Raw genomic sequence first — 19,394 nt, 5'->3', positions numbered from 1 at the left:
ACAGACATTTTAAAGTTTGATATAGTCTAATCTGTTTTTGCTTTTGTTGTCTTGCTTTTGGTATCATGGCCAAGAAATCTCTTCTAAGCCCAACACCATGAAGGTTTTTCCTCTATGCTTTCTTCTAGGAATTTTTTAGTTTTAGGTCTTGTGTTTAGAACTTTAATGTATTTTGAGCTAATTTTGTAAATGGTGTAACATAAAGGTCCAACTCCATTCTTTTGCATGTGGATATCCAGTTTTCCAAAGCCGTTTGTTGAACAGATGATCCTTTCCCTGTTGAGTGGGCTTGGCTTCCTTCTCAAAGATCATTTGATTCTGTGAGGGTTTATTTAAGAGCTATCTATCCTGTTCGATTGGTCTATATGTGTGTCTTTATGCCAGTACAGCACTATTTTGATTACTGTAGTTGTGTGGTATGTTTTGAAATCAGAAAGTGTGTCTTGGGGAAGCGCTGTGATATAGAAGGGTAAGCCTCTGCCTGCGGTGCCAGCATCCCAAGTGGGTGCCACTTCAAGTCCCAGCTGCTCCACTTTCAATCCAGCTCCCCGCTAATGCACCTAGAAAAGCAGTGGAAGATGACCCAAGCCCTTGGGCCCCTGCAGCCATGTAGGAGATTTGGATGAAGCTCCTGGCTCCTGGTTTTGGCCCGGCCCAGCCCTGGATGTTACAATCATCTGGGGAAGTGAACCAGCAGATGTCTCTCTTTCTCCATCTCCATCTCTCTCTGTATCTCTGCCTTCCAAATAACTAAATCTTAAACAAAAAAACAACTCTGTCTTTTCTCTTGATTATTCTGGCAATTCAGGGTACCATGGTATATGAATTCAGGATAGATTTTTCTATTTGTGCAAAACTTAGACTTGAAATTTTGATAGAGGTTGCACTGAATCTGTAAATTGCTTTGGGTAGTGATTTGTCTGAGTCTGCATTAATTCCAGTATTTTGTGGTTTAAAAAAAAACACAAAAATTTTATTATGGTCACAATAAAATAAAGTTCTGTAATTTAAACTTAACAATCACTGAACTATTTTTTTTTCCACTTCATATCGATTACTTAAATGGAGGAATAATTACCTCAGGAACTGGAGACAGTAATTGGTCTGGAAGACAGCTTGAACCATAACCAATTTACTCTTAAAATGAATGAAGTTGCGTATTTAAATTTTTATTTTCACTTATTGAAAAAGAGAGACAGAGACAGAGACAAAGGTAGATGGAGAGAGAGCTTCCATCTATCTGCTGGTTCACTCCTCAAATGGCCAGGGCTGGGCCAAGCCTAGGTCAGGAGCCCAGAACTCCATCTGGGTCTCCCACATGGACAGAAGGGGCCCAAGTACTTGAGCCATCATCTGCTACCTCCAAGGGTGTCCATCAACAGGAAGGTGGATCAGAAGCAAAACAACCAGTTTCAAATCAGACACTTGGATATGGGATGCAGGTATCCCAAGTGACAACTTAACTACTGTGCCACACATCTGCTCCAAGGCTGCATATTCATAGAGAGCTGACTGTAACATAGCAGAGAATTCTCCTAATTAACTCTATGTACATTTTACTAAAGGATAAGTAATTAAAATTTAGTAATCTGGAGCTCACGTATATATCAGTCTAACTCAACCATAACTACAACTATTTGGAATTTGGATCTACAAGATTTTTTTTTTTCAGGGAGGAGTATTTTACCACGAATGTTGTTTAAAAGTACCAGGTCTTGGTGATGACAAGTAACAGATTAGTGTTACTATCTTTGCATTCTCAGACAACACATAGCTGAGCGCCTACACCTAAGATCTTCTCATCCCAGCATTAGGCTTCAAAGAGTGAGCCTGGAAGCTAGAAGCTGTTACTGTCTGACACAGCTTTAATGAAGGGCAGACCACCTGCCTCCGGCAGCATCAGTCATCTGCTGCTCTGCTTCCAGAGTTCCCTCGCTCCCCACCCCACTCTCCTGCCTATTTCCAGGCTTCTGCTTACAATCTGCTGTAACCTGAGTGTTCCCCCAAATGTCCACGTGCTTCAGGCTCTGTGTCCAAAGTCTTAAGCTAACAGCTCATGGGCTAGGGGTGGAAAGTTAATCCGGTTATGGTATCTGGAGGTAGGGACCTTGGGAAATGATTAGCATGGGTCAGGTTGCTGGGCGAAGCCCACACAACTAAATCATGGTGACTTTATGAGGAGTGACCACACAGACATGGTGTGCTTGCTCCCTGTCTGTGTCCCAATGCGCCATGTGATCCCTCCTCTGCAGACATGTCGCCACCCACCACCCTCATCAGATGCCAGGACAAAGGGGGCCACCCACTCCTGGACTGCGAACCTCCAAAAATGTGAGCCAAAATAAAGTTCCCTCCAGAAGTTGTTTAAATCCGACTAACACACTGCCTCACCTGACCATCTTTCAGCTCTGTACCTACTACGACCCACAGAATGAGTCTGTTGTCTTGCATTCCATCACCAAAAGATCCAGTCCCCTTCAAAGGCTGTTAGCCAGTCTGTACGCTGGCTGCCATTGGATGTGCAGTCATGGATGACCAGGGGACAGGGCCCAAGCACCTGGGCCATCCTCCACTGCACCCTCGGGTCACAGCAGAGAGCTGGACTGGAAGAAGAGCAACGGGGACAGAATCCGGCGCCCCGACTGGGACTAGAACCCGGAGTACCAGCGCCGCAGGTGGAAGATTAGCCTAGTGAGCCGGGGTGCCAGCCAGTGTTAAACATTTAAACACAAGAAAGAATACAGTGGAGTGATGATCAGCCCCACTCCCATAACAGGTAAGTTGACAGCACTGCCCTATTGGGAATATACAGTTTCCTGTGTCACCATATTTATTCATGTTTAAAGAAAAAATACGGGCTGGTGCTGTGGCGCAGCAGGTTAACACCCTGGCCTGAAGCACCGGCATCCCATATAGGCATCAGTTAGAGACCCGGCTGCTCCACTTCCAACCCAGTTCTCTGCTGTGGCCTGGGAAAACAGAAGATGGTCCAAGTCCTTGGGTCCCTGCACCCATGTGGGAGACCTGGAGGAGGCTCCTGGCTCTTGGCTTCAGATTGGCGCAGCTCCGACTGTTGCGGCCAAATGGGGAATGAACCAGTGGATGGAAGACCTTTCTCTCTCTTTTCCTCTCTTCTCTCTCTGCGTAACTATGACTTTAAAATAAATAAATCTTTAAAAAAAAAGAAAAGATAACCAAATCTAATAAGCTTTCTCAGGTTTTTTTGAAGAACATAATCCTACCACCCTAACATTAGTCTGGAGCTTTATAGGTCTCATTCCACATGCATAAGTTTTCACTAAATTGCAAGTATAACTAGGAACATACTTCTCCTTTTCCTAGCTGTAGGCAGACAAGAAACAGTGCTGTTCTGGCCACAGCAGGTAGCTGCCCCAGTGCTTCTCTAGTATTTTGTGCAGTCTACTTCTCACGTCCACTCTGTCCAACAAGCCACATGTACTTGTCAGCAGAATATGCTCAAGCCTTAGGCGTTCACAATCTTCGAGAGACAGACATTGTAACACACTCCTGCTCACCCCGAGGCCACCACCCAACCCTTCACCTTCTCAAAGGTTCAGCCCATTCAAAGCAGTAAGGACAGAGGAGACTGAATCAACCAAGAATCAGAGCCCTCTGGAGACGCGGCAGTCCCTTCCTTCCTGTCCCTCGGAGATGATCCTGAGGACGCCAGGGCTCTCTGCCACCCTGTAAGCCTGAACGTGTTTTCTGACACCAGAGCCTCTAAGCCCTCTTCAGGGTAAATCCCTTCCCAGCCTAGCTCTCCTTTCCCACACTCAGGTTTCTCCTGGAAGTCTCGGCTGCCCTTCCTCCCTTCCCCCTGCCCCAGAGCACTTCTCACGAGCCCTTGGAAAAACAGCTTTAAATTTTCTCCTCTGGAATGAGGCTCAGTCCATGGGGCATGTCAGAGGTTAAACTCAAGCCTTAGGTAAAGGTTGGAGGTTAAACTCAATTATCTACCAGGGCGAGACAACACAGCCTTCTTCAAACTTTGCTTATTAAGTACATGGCATATTTTACAAATATGCCCTATCCAGTTTTTCCTTAAAATACATGGGCCATTAACCCACCTTTCATTTTCACAATTTTGACAGAAATAGGGATGCAAGAACTAAGTGGTTCATTTTCCTAATTCTGCTGTAACGTCACTAAGAGATCTTCTGAATAACGGAAACACACTCTAAGAAGGCTGCTATCCGCCCACTGTTTGCCAGTGGGACACAGATCTTCTGACACATTTTGTGAAAAATCATGTTTTAAAATGCTGATGGAGGGGCCAGCATTGTGGCAAAGTGGGTAAAGCCTCTATCTGTGTCACTGGCATCTCATCTGGGTGCCAGCTCTTGTCCTGGCTGCTCCACTGCCACCCCAGCTCCCTGCTCATGGCCTGGGAAGAGCAGTGGATGATGGCCAACATACTTAGGACCCTGCCACCCACGTGGGAGACCTGGATGAAGCTCCTGGCTCCTGGCTCCAGCCTGGCCCAGCTCTGGCTGTTGGGGCCACCTGGAGAGTGAACCAGGAAATGGAGGATCTCTGTCTCTTTCTCTCTCTCTCTCTAACTCTGCCTTTCAAATACATAAATAAATCTTTTTTAAATGTTGGCAGATAATGCGAAAGAATGTAAATGCTACAACAGCTAAAGCAAACAAGGTTGTAGAGTGCAGATCCATTGCCTGCATGTAGAATCTGGCACTATAAATTCCAACAGGCGTTTATCCTGTTTTATTATAGTTGCATACTTTAGAAAAGGCAGGTATATATGTCTTTGTCAGAGATCAGTAATCTGTTTCCACATTCATTCTTCGTATTTATAGTGGATCATGTTTTCTAGCCTAAATCCACAACACATTATTAGTAAGGCCTTAAAGTCAAACTACCCTTCTCTTCTACTTCCTTTCTCCCCAACGAAAATAATTAAAACAATGCATTTAAAACTAAAATGTAGGGGCCAGCACTGTGGCGAAGGGGTAAAGCTGCCACCTGCACTGCTGGCATCCCACATGGGCGTCGGTTCATATCCTGGCTGCTCCACTTCCGATCCTGCTCTCTGCTGTGGCCTGGGAAAGTAGTAGATGACCCAAGTCTTTGGGCCCCTGCACCCGCTTGGGAGACCCGGAAGAAGCTCCTGGCTCCTGGCTTCAGATAGCGCAGTTCTGGCCGTTGTGACCAATTGAGGAGTGAACAAGTGGACAGAAGACCTCGCGCTCTCTCTGCCTCTCTTCTCTCTCTGTGTAACTCTGACTTTCAAATAAATAAATAAATCTTTTTTTAAAAAAACGTGGAAATTAGATTAGCTTTACAGAGTTTTCTAGAGTGGCTACAAATTTTACCAGTTATCTTACTGCAAGTCCTTGTTCTGAAAACTAAGTATAAATTATACAACAACACATCGCTACATTGAAAACTCAGATCACAGCGTTTGAATCCGTACTCTACCCACTGCCATCTTAACCCTGCCAAGCCCCACCCAGAAGACTGTCCATCTCTGAACCCTAACCATTTGCATCACATCCCCGCTCCCTACCAACATTCAGCCACAGTCTACCCTAATGGCCTGTAAATCTGCGGCTGGCACAGCAAGAGTGGCTGCATAGACCATGCTCATCACCCAAATAATAACAGCTACCACTTCCGGAGCGCATACTGAATAGTTTACCCGCATTATCCTGGGAGCCCAGACCACCCCCCAATCCGAAGTCGCTCTCCAGCACACTAACTTACTTTCCTCCTCTAAACAGGCCTGCTGCAGCCTAACACCGTCCTGTATCCTTGGCCATCGTCTGTCTCCCCGCCTGCTACAACAAGTGAATCTGAATCCCCCGTCCCCCTGGTAACAGAGGCGACCTGCACACAGCAGGTGTCGGCAAGCACGTTTTAAATCTCATATTGCGATTTCGGGACACGTGTGTGGCGTGACTACGTTAGGGACTGGGCAGGTGCCCGGGGAAAGGCTGAACAGAAATGGAAGTCTGGCTCCGTGGGACTCCGTACGGGAATTTCTGCCGCAACGGGGAAGCCACTTCCTCCAGCACTCGGCCCCGGCCTGGGCTGGCCACTTCCTCAGCCGCAGGGGCTGCGGGCTCGGGGGCGCCGGCCTGAGGCGCCTCCGCCAGCCGGGCGGCGCCCGCGGAGGGCAACACGCGGCGACGCCCCTGCCTCGGCGGCCCGCCTCCTTTCACCCCCAGACCCGAACCGCCTCGCGGAGTCTAACCTGGCGCACCCCGCAGCCTCCAGGGGGCGGCGTTACCCAGGCCCGCGTCACGGAGACAGCGGCGCCAGCGTCCGGCGGTTCTCACAGGGCGGGAGGCCGAGAGGCTGCCGGCCGCCCCGCCCTCGCCCCGCCCGCCCCGCCCTCGCCCCGCCCTCGCCCCGCCCCTCGCCCTCAGACCCCGCCCGGGCCCTACACCCTCGGCCCTCGGGCCCCGCCCAGCCCCGCCCTCGCCCCGCCCCCTGCCCTCGGGCCCCGCCCAGGACCCACATCCTCAGCCCTCGGGCCCCGCCCAGGCCCCTCACCCTCGGCCCTCAGGCCCCGCCCCGGGCCCCGCCCCGGGCCCCGCCCAGGCCCCCACACCCTCGGCACTCGGGCCCCGCCCCGGGCCCCGCCCAGGCCCCCCCACACGCTCGGCACTCGGGCCCCGCCCGGGTCCCGCCCCGGGCCCCGCCCCCTCCACCAGGCCCCGCCCACCCCGCCGGGCGCGCGCCGCGCCAGTCCGCCGAGCCGCCGGCTGGGTGCTGTCGCAGCTGCGCCTACGCTGTCCCTCCCGCTCCGCCGCTGCCGCCATGCCCGGAGGGCTCCTTCTCGGGGACGAGGCGCCCAACTTCGAGGCCAACACCACCATCGGCCGCATCCGTTTCCACGACTTCCTGGGGGACTCGTAAGTGGCCGCGCCCTCCGGTGCCGCCGGGACCCGAGGCGCCTGCCGCAGTCGGGGCCACCGGTTCCCGCACGTGCCGAGCGCAGGTGCGGGCCGGCCGCCCTGCGGTCACCTTGCCTGGCTCCCTGACCCTGCTCGGCCGCCCGTCGGGCTAACCGGGCTAACGCGGGGGCGGGGTGGGGGTGGGGACGAAATTGGGTTCCGCAGGCCAGGGAGCCGAGGTGTCGCGGTGTTGACTCCGTTGGGTAACCCGCGCGGGCGGCGTGGTCAGGCCTCGGCGCCACTGCTGGGACTGCTGCCCGGCGCCGCACCGCCCTCCTCCCCTCCCTCCGGCCTGGAGTTTGCTCCCTGGGGAGAGGGTGGCCAGGGCCGGCGTCAGAGGACGGAGCTGCGGCTGCAGGTCCGGGAGGGCCCGCGTCCCGCCCGAGAGTCCTCCTTGTGGCAGTGGTGTTTGCAGGCTCCCGGGCCCCAGATGTGAACCGTAGAGCCGCGAGCTGCCCAGAACACCTCCGCTGGCCAAGCTAAGATTTGGCAACAGCTCTCGGGAGGAGCCAGAAACACAGCCGTGTGTAGCTGTGTCCTTGGTTCCAGAACTTGCAACACTTTCTGAGGTCTTCGGCTGCAGTGGCCGGTTCGCGCCCGGGGAGGGCCTCGCAGGCCACGGGACGCGTGCACCTCCCCCCGTGGAGACCCTTTTGTTTCCCTCTCCCGCTTCTCCCTCTCTGACTGCCCAGCCTCCTCTCTGGCCTCCAGCACATGTGGTAGCCAGCGTGGTGCCCCAGCGTCCGGCCTGGTGGTCGCAGCATCATGACCGGGAGTAAATGCGTGTTGCTCTGGGTTCACAGCCAACCTTAGGTTGCCTGGTGTAAATCAGGAGCATTCCAGACGCCTTGGGTAGGAAGTGTCTTCCCGTGGTGTTAGGCGGGCAGTCCTCCCAGTCTGTACCCTTTTTAGATACAGTAGCCAGAGACTCACGGGGGGAGAGGCAGAGGAAGAAGTTAATGATTGGACACGGCTGTGCTGAGAACCTGGGAGAGATTTTTTTTTTTTTTTGTATGGCTACACAGTAATTTTTTTAAAGATTTATTTTATTTGAAAGAATTGCAGAGGAGGGAGAGGCAGAGAGAGGGATCTTCCATCTGCTGGTACACTCACCAGACAGCCACAGCAGCCAGGGCTGGGCCAGGCTGAAGCCAGAAGCCTCGTACTCCATCTGGGTCTCCCACGCGGGTGCCGGGGCCCAAGAACTCGGGCCATCTTTCCAGGCACATTAGCAGGGAACTGAATGGGAAGTGGAGCAGCGGGGACTCCAACCTGTATCCCCCACTCACTGCAGATGGCAGCTTAACTCACTGTGCCACAGGAGAGATTCTTATACAACAGGCCCACCCTATCCCTAAGCCCCTTCAGCCCAGCCACTGACCAGCAGAAAAGTAAGCTTTGTCAGAGGACTAGGGTGGAAAACCACTGAGAAATGAAATATTCAGATCTTGAGGGCAGGAAAAGACTTAAGAAATAGAGCTTATGGCCACTCTCATATTCAGAATCCAGGTATCAGTGTTTCTCCCAAACCCTGTGGAATCTTCAGAATGTGTTTTCTCCTGTTTCTGCCTACAACTCTCACTCCCATGAAGTGTAAAATCCTACCAGAACTCTTAGTTTGTCTAGATTAAAGGTAAATATGAAAGCTTATAATGCTTTCATATTTATGATGAAACACTTATAATGCTGTCAGTATTTAAGCCAACCATCCTTTTCCATTATTGTTTGTTGGCTTCTGGCTCTGTTTAGATTTAATTGAACGTGGTACCTTCTCAGGGAGCCACCAGTAAGAAGATGAGAAAAATATCCATGGGGCCAGCATTGTGGCATAGTGGGTAAAGCCATCGCCTACAGTGCCGGCATCCCATATGGGCACTGGTTCTAGTCCCTGCTGCTCCACTTCCTATCAAGCTCTTTGCTATGGCCTGGGAAAGCAATGGGAGACCCCAAAGAAGCTTCTGGCTCCTGGCTTCAAATCAGCTCAGCTCTGGCTGTTATGGCCATTTGGGGAGTGAACCAGCAAATGGAAGACCTCTTTCTCTCTCTGCCCCTGCCTAACTGTAACTCTGCCTTTCAATAAATAAATAAATCTTAAAAAAAAGAAAATAGGACATGTTTTAAGAAAAATCCACATCTGTAATCAAATATGCAAGTCTGCCTATGATCCTATGATTAGGCATGTTGTTTCCTGTGCCACCTGAAAAAGAGATGTGAGCCTTTATAGCATTGTAATATGCAAATTTTTTGCCTAATTTTTCTAAACTCTCTGATCTCAAGTCAGACTGTCATTTCTTTTTTTTTTTTTTTTTTTTTAAGATTTACTTAGTTATTTGATAGAGCTAGAGAGGAAAAGACAGAGAGATCTTCCATCTGCTAGTTCACTCCGAATGGCCTGGGGACCTACTCCGTACACAGCAATTGGAGAGAACCTAAGGATTTCAGGTGCTGCATTTAATGAGTTTATTGAGCCTTAGCACTGCTTCTGTGTATGGTAGAAGGAACAACATCTTCACCAAACAGAACATACTTCCAGGGGTTTCTGGAGCTTAGTAAGCAGGAAATGTTTTCTTTAAGGAGTAATCCTTTTGTCTTGAAAATGAGGAAAGAAATGGGTAAATGTGATTGAATTACTCTCAATAGCAGCAGTCAGAAAACTTAAGAGGAAGGCAGGCCAAGGAAAGGCGTTCTTGGAGTTTAGCCTGTTTCTAGGCATGTGGCAGGCTGGAGTTTGGCCTTCTGAGTAAGGAGGGGATGCAAAGTGACTTCAAACCAGTGCCCGAGCGTGATTAAGCAACAGCACTCTGCTGACCCACCATGGAGCGAAGACTTTTCTGACTTATTACCCCTTTAACAAACTGCCTGTTCCATTATTTTTTTTCCTACCTTGGGAGGCTTTATCTTGTCAATCTCATCTGACCCTGACTTAAGTTCTTTGCCCTAGAATCTAAGGCCTACATTGTACTCACAGCTAGATTATTTATTTCAAAAAATATATGCCCCTCTGTGGCTCTTTATTAGGAAGTAAACATAACACACCTCTGCCGCTCCTGCCCTAGCACTTCCATCCTGTTTGAAAGCATGGCTTTCTCTTCCTGAACCCTGGGGAGTTGAGTGACAGATGGAGGTGGGAAGGAGGTGCCCTTGTATCTGTATTTTTCTTTGTGCCCTGGAAAATTTGTCAAACTTTGCAGGGGTCAGCTTAGCATCTGGGCTAAATTTAGTAACTACTAGTTTAGGGTGCTCCCTTGATGTTTTAAACTGATGAGAGTATGGAGAACTGAGTGTTAAATTTTCCTTTTCAGTTGAAAGAGTATTTTTTTTGTCACCAAGGAGAAGGAAATGGGCCTCCAAGTTTCCTGGTGACTCAACTCGAAATGTGCTCCAAATTTGTGCAAATTTAACCTCAAGACAATGATGGTTTAGAGATCAGTACTTACCTAAGCATCTGTACTTGTATTGTAGCCTCCAGTTTTGTACCTGCCAGGAACTGCTGCTGAACAAGAGACAGATAAAACTACGTGCTATTGTTTTGTCAGGGTGCAAACAGTGAGTGTCCTGTTTGGCAGATTAGCACATTTGGCAAAAGATTTTATATCCCCTCATTTCAGAGAAGCCAAGTGTCAACTTGTGTTTTACTTACAAATCAAGGATAGGTCCTTATTTAGTTCAGGTTACATAATCTGTTTATTATCGCAGTCAGACATGTGCTTGGATGAAACAGTCATTGTTGGAGCTGAACATCAGGGTCTTTGACAGAACAAGCAGACAAAAGGATAAGAAGAAACAGAAAGTTATTTCACCAAGCTGTTAGCTTGGGTAGCACAGATTTTATTAGCTAAACAGGAGTCAGAGCAGTACTATAGCTATTAAAAGACAACACCCTAAAATTAGTCTTTTTAAATATCATCTTGAATTTTCATAATCTTTGAATTGAGCTCTAAACATAGGCTTTGTTGGCGGTGAGAAGAGTATAAAACATCGCCTAAGTAAATATCTTCCTAAGCATTCATTTAAGAAAGAAAACTTTATTTTTGGGGGTGAGGGGCTAGAAAGTGTGGCTTTTCATTCCACCTGATGTTGGTAACTCTTCGTTAAGCTGTGCGCTTCTTCATTTCAGATGGGGCATCCTCTTCTCCCACCCTCGGGACTTCACCCCAGTTTGCACCACGGAACTGGGCCGAGCTGCAAAGCTGGCACCAGAATTTGCCAAGAGGAATGTGAAGTTGATCGCCCTGTCTGTAGACAGCGTTGAGGACCATCTTGCCTGGAGCAAGGTAGAGTACTGTGCTGTGTGAAACATGTATCTGGTCTTCTTCCCATTCCTTATGGAATCTTCCCAGTCCTGCAGGTCTTTTTGTATGCAAAGGAGTTGATTGCTGGCTGCTAGCCCTTAGGTAGCTTCAGCACTGGGGCTGATTGCCCTAAAGACTAAGGTAGGATTATTGTTTGTAAGAAGCCGCCATAAAAACTCAAAGAAATTGGATTTGAGGAGCTTCAGGGAAGCTGAACATGAGAAGTTCCTGGAGGGTGACACACCTGGAGAGGACATGGGAGCTCCACACCCCTTCTCCCATACCTTTACCTATGCATCTCTTCACCCCTGTTCTTTGTAATAGCCTTCCTAACAAACCAGTAAATATGGTTCTCTGGGTTCTGTGAGCCACTATAGCATATTAATCAAACACAAGGAAGGGGTCATGGGAATACCAGTTTATAGCTGGTTGTTCAAAAACACTAGGAAAGCTACCTGGAACTTGGCGATTGTCATCAGAGGTAGGGGCAGTCTGCAGGACTGAGCCCTCAAACTGCGGGATCTGACACCGTCCCCAGGAGGACAGTATGAGAATTTGATTGAGTTAGTTGACACCCAGGTGATGTCTGCTGTGGACTTGGATAATTGTTGTTGGGGCAAACTCCCCACACAGTACAGTTACAAATTGGGCTAATTACAAATAAGCTTGTTTGTGAGGTAAAGGTAGGAACAGATCTCGGGTTTGCAGATCACTGATCATTTGAAGGTCTGGCTGGGAGTACGTGGTGACCTCAGCATTGCTAAATGGCCAGTCCTCAGCTGTCGTCTTTCTTAGCCTTCCAGAACATTCAGCCCAGTTAATCGCTCTGTGTCCTGAAGGTTTCCTCCATGACCTCCAGAACACCACAGCCTAGCTGTTCCCTCTCGGGCTTACACTGATCCTTCATCTGTTTCCTAAGTTACTCTGAAGTTAGACTGGATTCATTTCTTGGACCTCTTCTCTTTTGTCTCTGCCCTGTTTCCCTTACTGAGCTCATCTACTCCCATATTTTAATACCATCTACATAACGATTCTCACATCTCCATCTCTAGGCTGGACTTCCGGGTTCCAGGTTGGTTTAGCCACTGATCCCTCAGCATTCTCCCTGGGCTGTCCCGTCATCCCAAACCACACAAGTCTCAAACCAGGCCCCATTCTTAACCCCAGAGTCCTGATCAACTAACACCAGCCTCACTTTTGTAGTGCTCAGGCCAAAAAATCCAAGGAGCCACTCTTACCTCTTTTTCCTGTCACATTTCTGGTTTATCTGCGAACTTGTTGACTGTACCTTAAAAACAGATCAGGAATTCTATCTGGAAGACTCACTTCCCAGAAACATTCGTGTGGCTTGCCTTAGAGTCTCAATTCGAGTGGCAGCTCACAAAGCCTTCTTGTCCAGCCACTCTAAAGTGATAGCACCCCTTCAAGTTCCATGTCCCCCTCCCCTGTGCGTCCTCACCAGCTGAAATACTATGTGTTGCTTCCTTTGTTGATTGGTTTCTCCCCACGAGCATGTGGGCGCAGCAGGAGCAGACGCTCCTGTTTTGTGCCCTGTTGGAACACCGCTCAGTACTAGTAGACCTTAGGCAGTCGGTCAGTGTTTATGGAATGAATGAGCTGAAGGAATTATCTACTTTCCACCTAAGGATTTACTTTGACAGTAAATTTGATGGTGTAAACTTACCTTGAAAACTTCATTTTAAGGACATTGCTACCAAGTGTTACTAAGTAATGGTAGCCACCTTTTAAGGAATGTTTACTGTGTACGAGGCACTATGTCAAGTACATGCAAATGAATAACAGATGCAGTACTGTTTGGTGAGTTGATGACCTGAGGCTGGATCCCATGGCCATGCCATACCTCTTAACCCTAAATGTCTGAGATTAGAAGAATATTGTAGGAGAGAAGGGAAGAGCAGTTACCCATCTTGAGGTGGATTTGTATTCAATCTTTACACTTGGAAGTGAATGGAATCCAGCAGTTCTACAGCATCGCCACAGTCAATTTCTCTTTAGATTCTTTCAGAGCCCTTTAAGCCAGGTATATCATTTCTGCTTCCGTTTTCATGGATGAAATTTTTTTTTTTCACTCAGAAAGTTGGAGGGGTTTGCTCAGCATTGTCCAGCTAGAAAATGATGGTGATGTCATTTGAACCTTATGTCATCTGATACTAGATGATGACGACTGGGGATTTGCCTGATTTAGGATAGAATAAAGCCAAAGCTTTATTGGTGTTCAGAGCAAAGTTCTTTGGTGCTTTTGGGCGTAACGCAGTGCCTGTTTATGCCAGTGGCAGGGTGGAGAATTACTGCATAGCAGTAATTAAGATGACAGCTCCCTGCAGGAAAACTTTGTAGCCTGTTATATAATGCCTTTCAAAGTATAGGAGCATACGGAGGTTCATTTTACCTGGTGAACTTCAGCCTTAGAGGTTTTAAAATTGTGATTGTGCCGGCGCCGTGGCTCAGTAGGCTAATCCTCCGCCTTGCGGCGCCGGCACACCGGGTTCTAGTCCCGGTCGGGGCACTGATCCTGTCCCGGTTGCCCCTCTTCCAGGCCAGCTCTCTGCTGTGGCCCAGGAGTGCAGTGGAGGATGGCCCAAGTGCTTGGGCCCTGCACCCCATGGGAGACCAGGAGAAGCACCTGGCTCCTGCCATCGGATCAGCGCGGTGCGCCGGCTGCAGCGCGCCTACCGCGGCGGCCATTGGAGGGTGAACCAACGGCAAAGGAAGACCTTTCTCTCTGTCTCCCTCTACTGTCCACTCTGCCTGTCAAAAATTAAAAAAATAAAATAAAATAAAATTGTGATTGTGTCAAATGGAAAACAAGTCCTCACTATCAGAAGCAGTAGCCAAACTTTGACATACAGCTAGTTATGTAGAAAATCTCATGGTGCCTCCAGGGTGAAATCATGTCACTTGCTATTTAGTTGTGGTAGCATAATACACAGCCAATAACAGCAGAAGCAAATTTCACATCATGCATTTACACTTTAAAATGTGGTGTCCGTTTTGAATCCACTTTCCTCTTGTCACATCTCTGCTAAGAAGTCCACAGAGGTTTTGTATCTTCTGCCATCAACCCCCTGTTTCACTTTCAAGGCTCAACGTGAATAATAAACCATATCGCAACTTTATTTCTTTATTTCTTAACTTGAAAGTCGGAATTACACAGAGAGAAGAAGAGGCAGAGAGAGATCTTCCATCTGCTGGTTCACTTCCTAGTTGGCTGCAACAGCCAGAGCTGCGCCTATCAGGAGCCAGGAGCTTCTTCCCAGTCTTCCATGTGGGTTCAGGGGCCCAAGCACTTGGGCCGTCCTCCATTGCTTCCCCAGGCCACATCAAGAGCTGGACTGGAAGTGGAGCAGCTGGGACTCAAACCGGCGCCCATATGGGATGCCGGCACTGCAGGTGGCACTACTTTACCCACTACGACACAGCGCTGGTCCCTGTATTGCAACTTTAAATTGCCTTTTCTTTTACTTCTTGAAACTCCCAGCCAAGTTTCTCACTTTTCTATAATCGTTAATGTACGGACTTGTCTATGTGGCTTATTAATCATGTTCCTCTTCCCAAAACACCTTCCTTTCCCCGATGAAAAATTTAACAGATCCCTCAAAGGCCCCAGGGGAAGTCCTGCCTTCTCTTGAAGCCATTACTAACTCAGCAGCTCTACAGATCTGGGGATGTTGGTACACTTTAGTGTTTGCAGTCTTGCACTTAAACATTACAGCCTGGTATTTACTGCTGCTCCGCAGGGGAATTGTGGGATCAGATTAGGAGATCTTTTGAAAGCAGGAGCCATTTCTTCCTCATCTGCAGTCCACGTGCGCCTGCCGTAGTGTTCAGTCCACATCTGTGCTGATCGGTGCTCGCTCACACAATGAGCCTGGGTCACACACACGCCTGCAGCAGAAGCTTCCGGGCACAGCAGTGGAAGAGAGACCTTTTGCTAGGAGAAGTCCATCATTCTCCTTTATTTCAGACTTGAAGTGCCTTGTCTTCTTTTGGATTTCACCCGGCTATGAGTTTAGCTCTGCCTTTTCACCCAGTTAACTTTATACTTGTCCTTTTTTTTTTTTTTTTTGACAGGCAGAGTGGACAGTGAGAGAGAGAGAGAGACAGAGAGAAAGGTCTTCCTTTTTGCCGTTGGTTCACCCTCCAATGGCCACTGCGGCTGGCGCATCTCACTGATCCGAAGCCAGGAGCCAGGTGCTTCTCCTGGTCTCCCATGCGGGTGCAGGGCCCAAGGACTTGGGCCATAGCAGAGAGCTGGCCTGGAAGAGGGGCAACCGGGATAGAATCCGGCGCCCCGACCGGGACTAGAACCTGGTGTGCCGGCGCCGCAAGGCGGAGGATTAGCCTTGTCCTTAAAGTACATATTCAATTAAATGGGTTTTCTTTGAATTTTTGTGATGGTGTTTTGTTGCTTTTTAATTTCTCTTCCTTTGGTTTGATGTCTGAATCAGGGTGCTGTTGAAGCAAGGATAATATCTACAGAATTTTCTTTGCACACTGCAGTGTATCTACATGTGATGGACTTAATGAGCCCATTGTTTCTGATATTTTTAACAGTATTTGGGCACCCAGAGCTACCTTGTGTTGGCATCTTACTCTGTACTATTCAGCAAAGCAGGAAGAGCAAGTGTAATTTAAGAGAAGTGGGTGTGACAAGGGCTTTGGGCCATGCTTATAACTTCAGTACTCTACCCTACCCTAATTCCTGCCAGTGAATGGTTGGGACAGGGAGTGTTTGTTTTCTTACTAAAATTGCTCAGAAATAATTGTTACGATTATTGTCCACTTCTCTATCTTGGAAGGATTAGCTGATGAAATGGAGAGGACGCATCAGGCTTAGATTTCTCTTTCCCTTGCATTCCAGGATATCAATGCCTACAATGGAGATGAGCCCACAGAAAAGCTGCCTTTTCCCATCATTGACGATAAGAATCGGGACCTTGCCATCCTGCTGGGCATGCTGGACCCAGCAGAGAAGGATGAGAAGAACATGCCTGTGACCGCGCGTGTGGTGAGTCGCCGAAGTCTGTGGTGGTCAGTGTGACCTGGTTAGGCTTACGTCTGTGTCAGTGCCGGGATCAACGGGAGGAAGCAGGGGAACGGAATTATGGAATAAATGTGATAATGATGATATCGCTGATTTTCTGTGGCACTGGTGCCAAGTAGCTAAAATTTTCAGCAAGGTCTTTTTTTTTAAAAATTTATTTATTTGTTTGTTTGTTTGAAAGGCAGAGTTACAGAGAGAGAAGGAGAGACAGAGATCTTCTATCCACTGGTTCACTCCCCAAATTGCCGTAACAGCCAGAGCTGGGGTAGGCCAAAGCCAGGAGTCTGGAACTCCAGTCAGGTCTCCCACGTGGGAGGCAGGTACCCAAGCACTTGGGCCGTCTTCCGCTGTTTTCCCAGGCCCATTAGCAGGGAGCTGCATGGGAAGTGGAGCAGCTGGGACTTGAACAAGTGCAGATAGCAGCTTAACCCACTGCACCACAGTGCCAGCCCCTCAGCCAGACTTTTAAACTGCATGACGTAGAGCTCTGGAAATTCAACAGAAGAATAAGCGGTTTATCCTAAGACGTTATCCAAAAGTGAGAATCCTTTTCCATAGCTCTCCTGATAGCCTGCTCTTCAAAGTGACGGGCCATTTCCTTCCGCATGAGACACTGTTTTGAATTCTTATTTATTCTATCTTCTACCTCCTGGAGAACAAACCGAGGCTGTCAGTAATGTACAACCACTTGAGAACTGGTATCCGTTCCCGTTCAAATTTACTTTTATGATAAGACTCCCTGGTTTACGTGGTATCTTCTCTGGGCCTTGCCTAGATGAAATTTAAATTATCAGTGTTTCTTACTGGGACAGCCAAAACCAAATGTGGTTCCCTTTTAAGTTTAGAAAAATAACATGGAGAAGAAAGTGACCTTTATTACAGCTGCCCACATAAGCAGTTCGGCGTGTCCTTCTAGATGGTTTGCTCTTGTTTTTACACCCTGGACGTTTTTAATGACTGCAGAGCTTTCCTAAGAGGTTTTACTCTCAGAACAATCCAGGAACATGTACTGGATTTGCCCTTGTGTGCTTGCAGGTGTTCGTCTTCGGGCCTGATAAGAAACTGAAGTTGTCTATCCTCTACCCGGCCACCACTGGCAGGAACTTCGATGAGATTCTGAGAGTAGTTAAGTCTCTGCAGCTGACAGCAGAAAAGAGAGTCGCCACCCCCGTGGATTGGAAGGTAAAAGTGTCAACAGGGCAGGTCCCCAGCCAGCCGGGACGGCCAAAGGGCTGTCCTCTGAGTGGCGAATATTCCAACCTGAATATCAGGTTTTATTGTTTTGTTCTTTCTTCTGGCCAGCAAATCCTTTAAATTCTGTGTCCATTAATTAAATCCATGTTTACTGAACCCAGACAAAGGGTACTGGGAGGTGCGGTAAACAAAAAAGTACAAAAACATCTTAAAATCCATGCATAGTTTTTTCAATGCACTTATTGTCTGCCCTTCTAGAACTTAGATTCTGGGGTGGAGACAGATAGCAGACAAGTTTGTAGTCTCCTGAAGGGTGGTAACAGGTGCTACAGGGAGGGCAGCTAGGGCCCAGGAGTGGGAGAGGGGGTTTTGTATTTGGCTGAGGAGGAATGCCTTTCTCTCAAGGGGCCTTTGAGAAGGTCATAGAGGAAAAGGTGGCTGATGCCTATTTAAGGGGAGAGCTCCACAGGGAGGAGCACCAATGTAGCAAGGAGCTTTCTGTAAAAATGAACTTGGCGTGTTAGTAAACTTGAAGGAGAGCCTAAGCCTGGAAAGGCAGTGGCAGGAGATGGAGTGAAGAGATGAGAAGGGAGTAAGGCAGGGTTTGCAGGCTGTGATACAGACTTAGAATTAGAATTTGAAGTATGGCAGCAAGCCGTTACTGAGTTTAAAACTGGACCATTTCAAAGACGCACCTGTGAACACAAATTCCTCAGGGAAAATAAAGAACACGTGATTCTCTGCATTAGCACCCATAGCTGCTCTTCTGAAGTTGACTGTTAAAGACCTTTAAGCTTCACTGTAAGACTGCATCTGGACACTCTCAATGTCTTTCAACAGGATGGAGATAGTGTGATGGTCCTTCCAACCATCCCTGAAGAGGAAGCCAAAACACTCTTCCCCAAAGGAGTCTTCACCAAAGAGCTCCCATCTGGCAAGAAGTACCTCCGCTACACTCCCCAGCCTTAAGTCTCCGAGAGGTCGGGGCTGAAGCTGCGCATGGAGCGCAGTGAGCCAGAGGATGCCAGCTGCCAATCATGTTTTCCTAGAACAGTTCCGCGAGAACATTCTGGTTGAATCACGCCTGGATCTTTAGGTTGCAATACTACCGGCTTATTAAATGGAAATGGCACTAAGCGTTTCTTGGGATTCTTTACTCTGCCCGCACCAGCATTCCGTCCTTCCACAGACATGTGCTCTCTGCAGGCTGGCTCTCTGGGAAATGACAATCTGTCTTTAAGACTCAAATCTTGGGGGGTCTGCAGTGTGGATTAGTGAGGTAGTACCCACTGACGGTTGAGAAAGCTTGCTCCGCTTTATCACAGAACGACTGCCAGTTTTCTTAGCTGTCCTAATTGAATCCTCTTTTCTACTAACCAATTTTGGAGAGAAGCAGAACTTGAGGTTCAGCTTTCTCTGTAAATATCTAAGTGTATTGCCTGGAACTCAAGAACTTAGGAACTTAACCCGAAAGTTCTTTAATCGTTGTTTTAATAACAACTTGGGGGGGGGGGGGGGCTGGAGAGGAACTTTATTTCCATACTTTTCTAGTAGATAATGTGAAGCAAGAGGAGAAGGGGGAGGGGTCTTCAAATATTTTGCTATTTTTAAAACATGGGATTAATTTCCACCACAGGGGGAGGCTCCCCACATACCAGGGATGTGTCCCAGTAGTGCGGCCAAGACAAGTGCCATGTGCCTTCCACACAGTTTCCCTAGGCTGGCCTGCTCTCTCATGACATTCACTCGAAAGGGCTCCTTTTAAAGAGAGGAGAGGATGGCTGAAAGTGTTTCCATATAGAATCATTCTTGCAGTGGGTCGCTATTTTCTGAATTTTGCATTTTGGAGATCAGTAAATAAAATCCTTTGTTAAAATGGGATCAGTGTCGAAGCACTACTTTAGA

The 19,394-nt window shown here is 48.3% G+C and overlaps 2 protein-coding genes across 3 annotated transcripts in view; one reads left to right on the top strand and one right to left on the bottom strand.

Moving 5' to 3' along the window:
* TNFSF4 (TNF superfamily member 4) overlaps positions 1 to 6,320 on the bottom strand; it is a 194,720-nt gene extending 188,400 nt beyond the window's left edge. Inside the window, exon 1 of one of the 2 annotated variants that reach the window (XM_062193016.1) lies at positions 6,233 to 6,320. The gene's annotated coding sequence lies outside the window, so the exon portion shown is untranslated. The remainder of the gene's footprint in view (positions 1 to 6,232) is intronic. The other variant, XM_062193017.1, reaches the window with a different exon arrangement.
* A 398-nt stretch (positions 6,321 to 6,718) lies between these two features.
* On the top strand, positions 6,719 to 19,368 carry PRDX6 (peroxiredoxin 6). Its single transcript, XM_062193013.1, has 5 exons — positions 6,719 to 6,896; positions 11,056 to 11,212; positions 16,113 to 16,259; positions 17,331 to 17,477; positions 18,330 to 19,368. Exons 1-5 carry the CDS (start codon positions 6,802 to 6,804, stop codon positions 18,456 to 18,458), a joined length of 675 nt encoding a protein of 224 aa, XP_062048997.1. The 5' UTR covers positions 6,719 to 6,801; the 3' UTR covers positions 18,459 to 19,368.
* The last annotated feature ends 26 nt before the right edge of the window (positions 19,369 to 19,394 follow it).

This window comes from Lepus europaeus, chromosome 5 (assembly GCF_033115175.1).
Source record: "Lepus europaeus isolate LE1 chromosome 5, mLepTim1.pri, whole genome shotgun sequence".
Lineage (NCBI taxonomy): Eukaryota > Metazoa > Chordata > Mammalia > Lagomorpha > Leporidae > Lepus > Lepus europaeus.
Note: the sequence above shows the minus strand (reverse complement) of the source record. Positions and strands in the feature narration are given on the sequence as shown.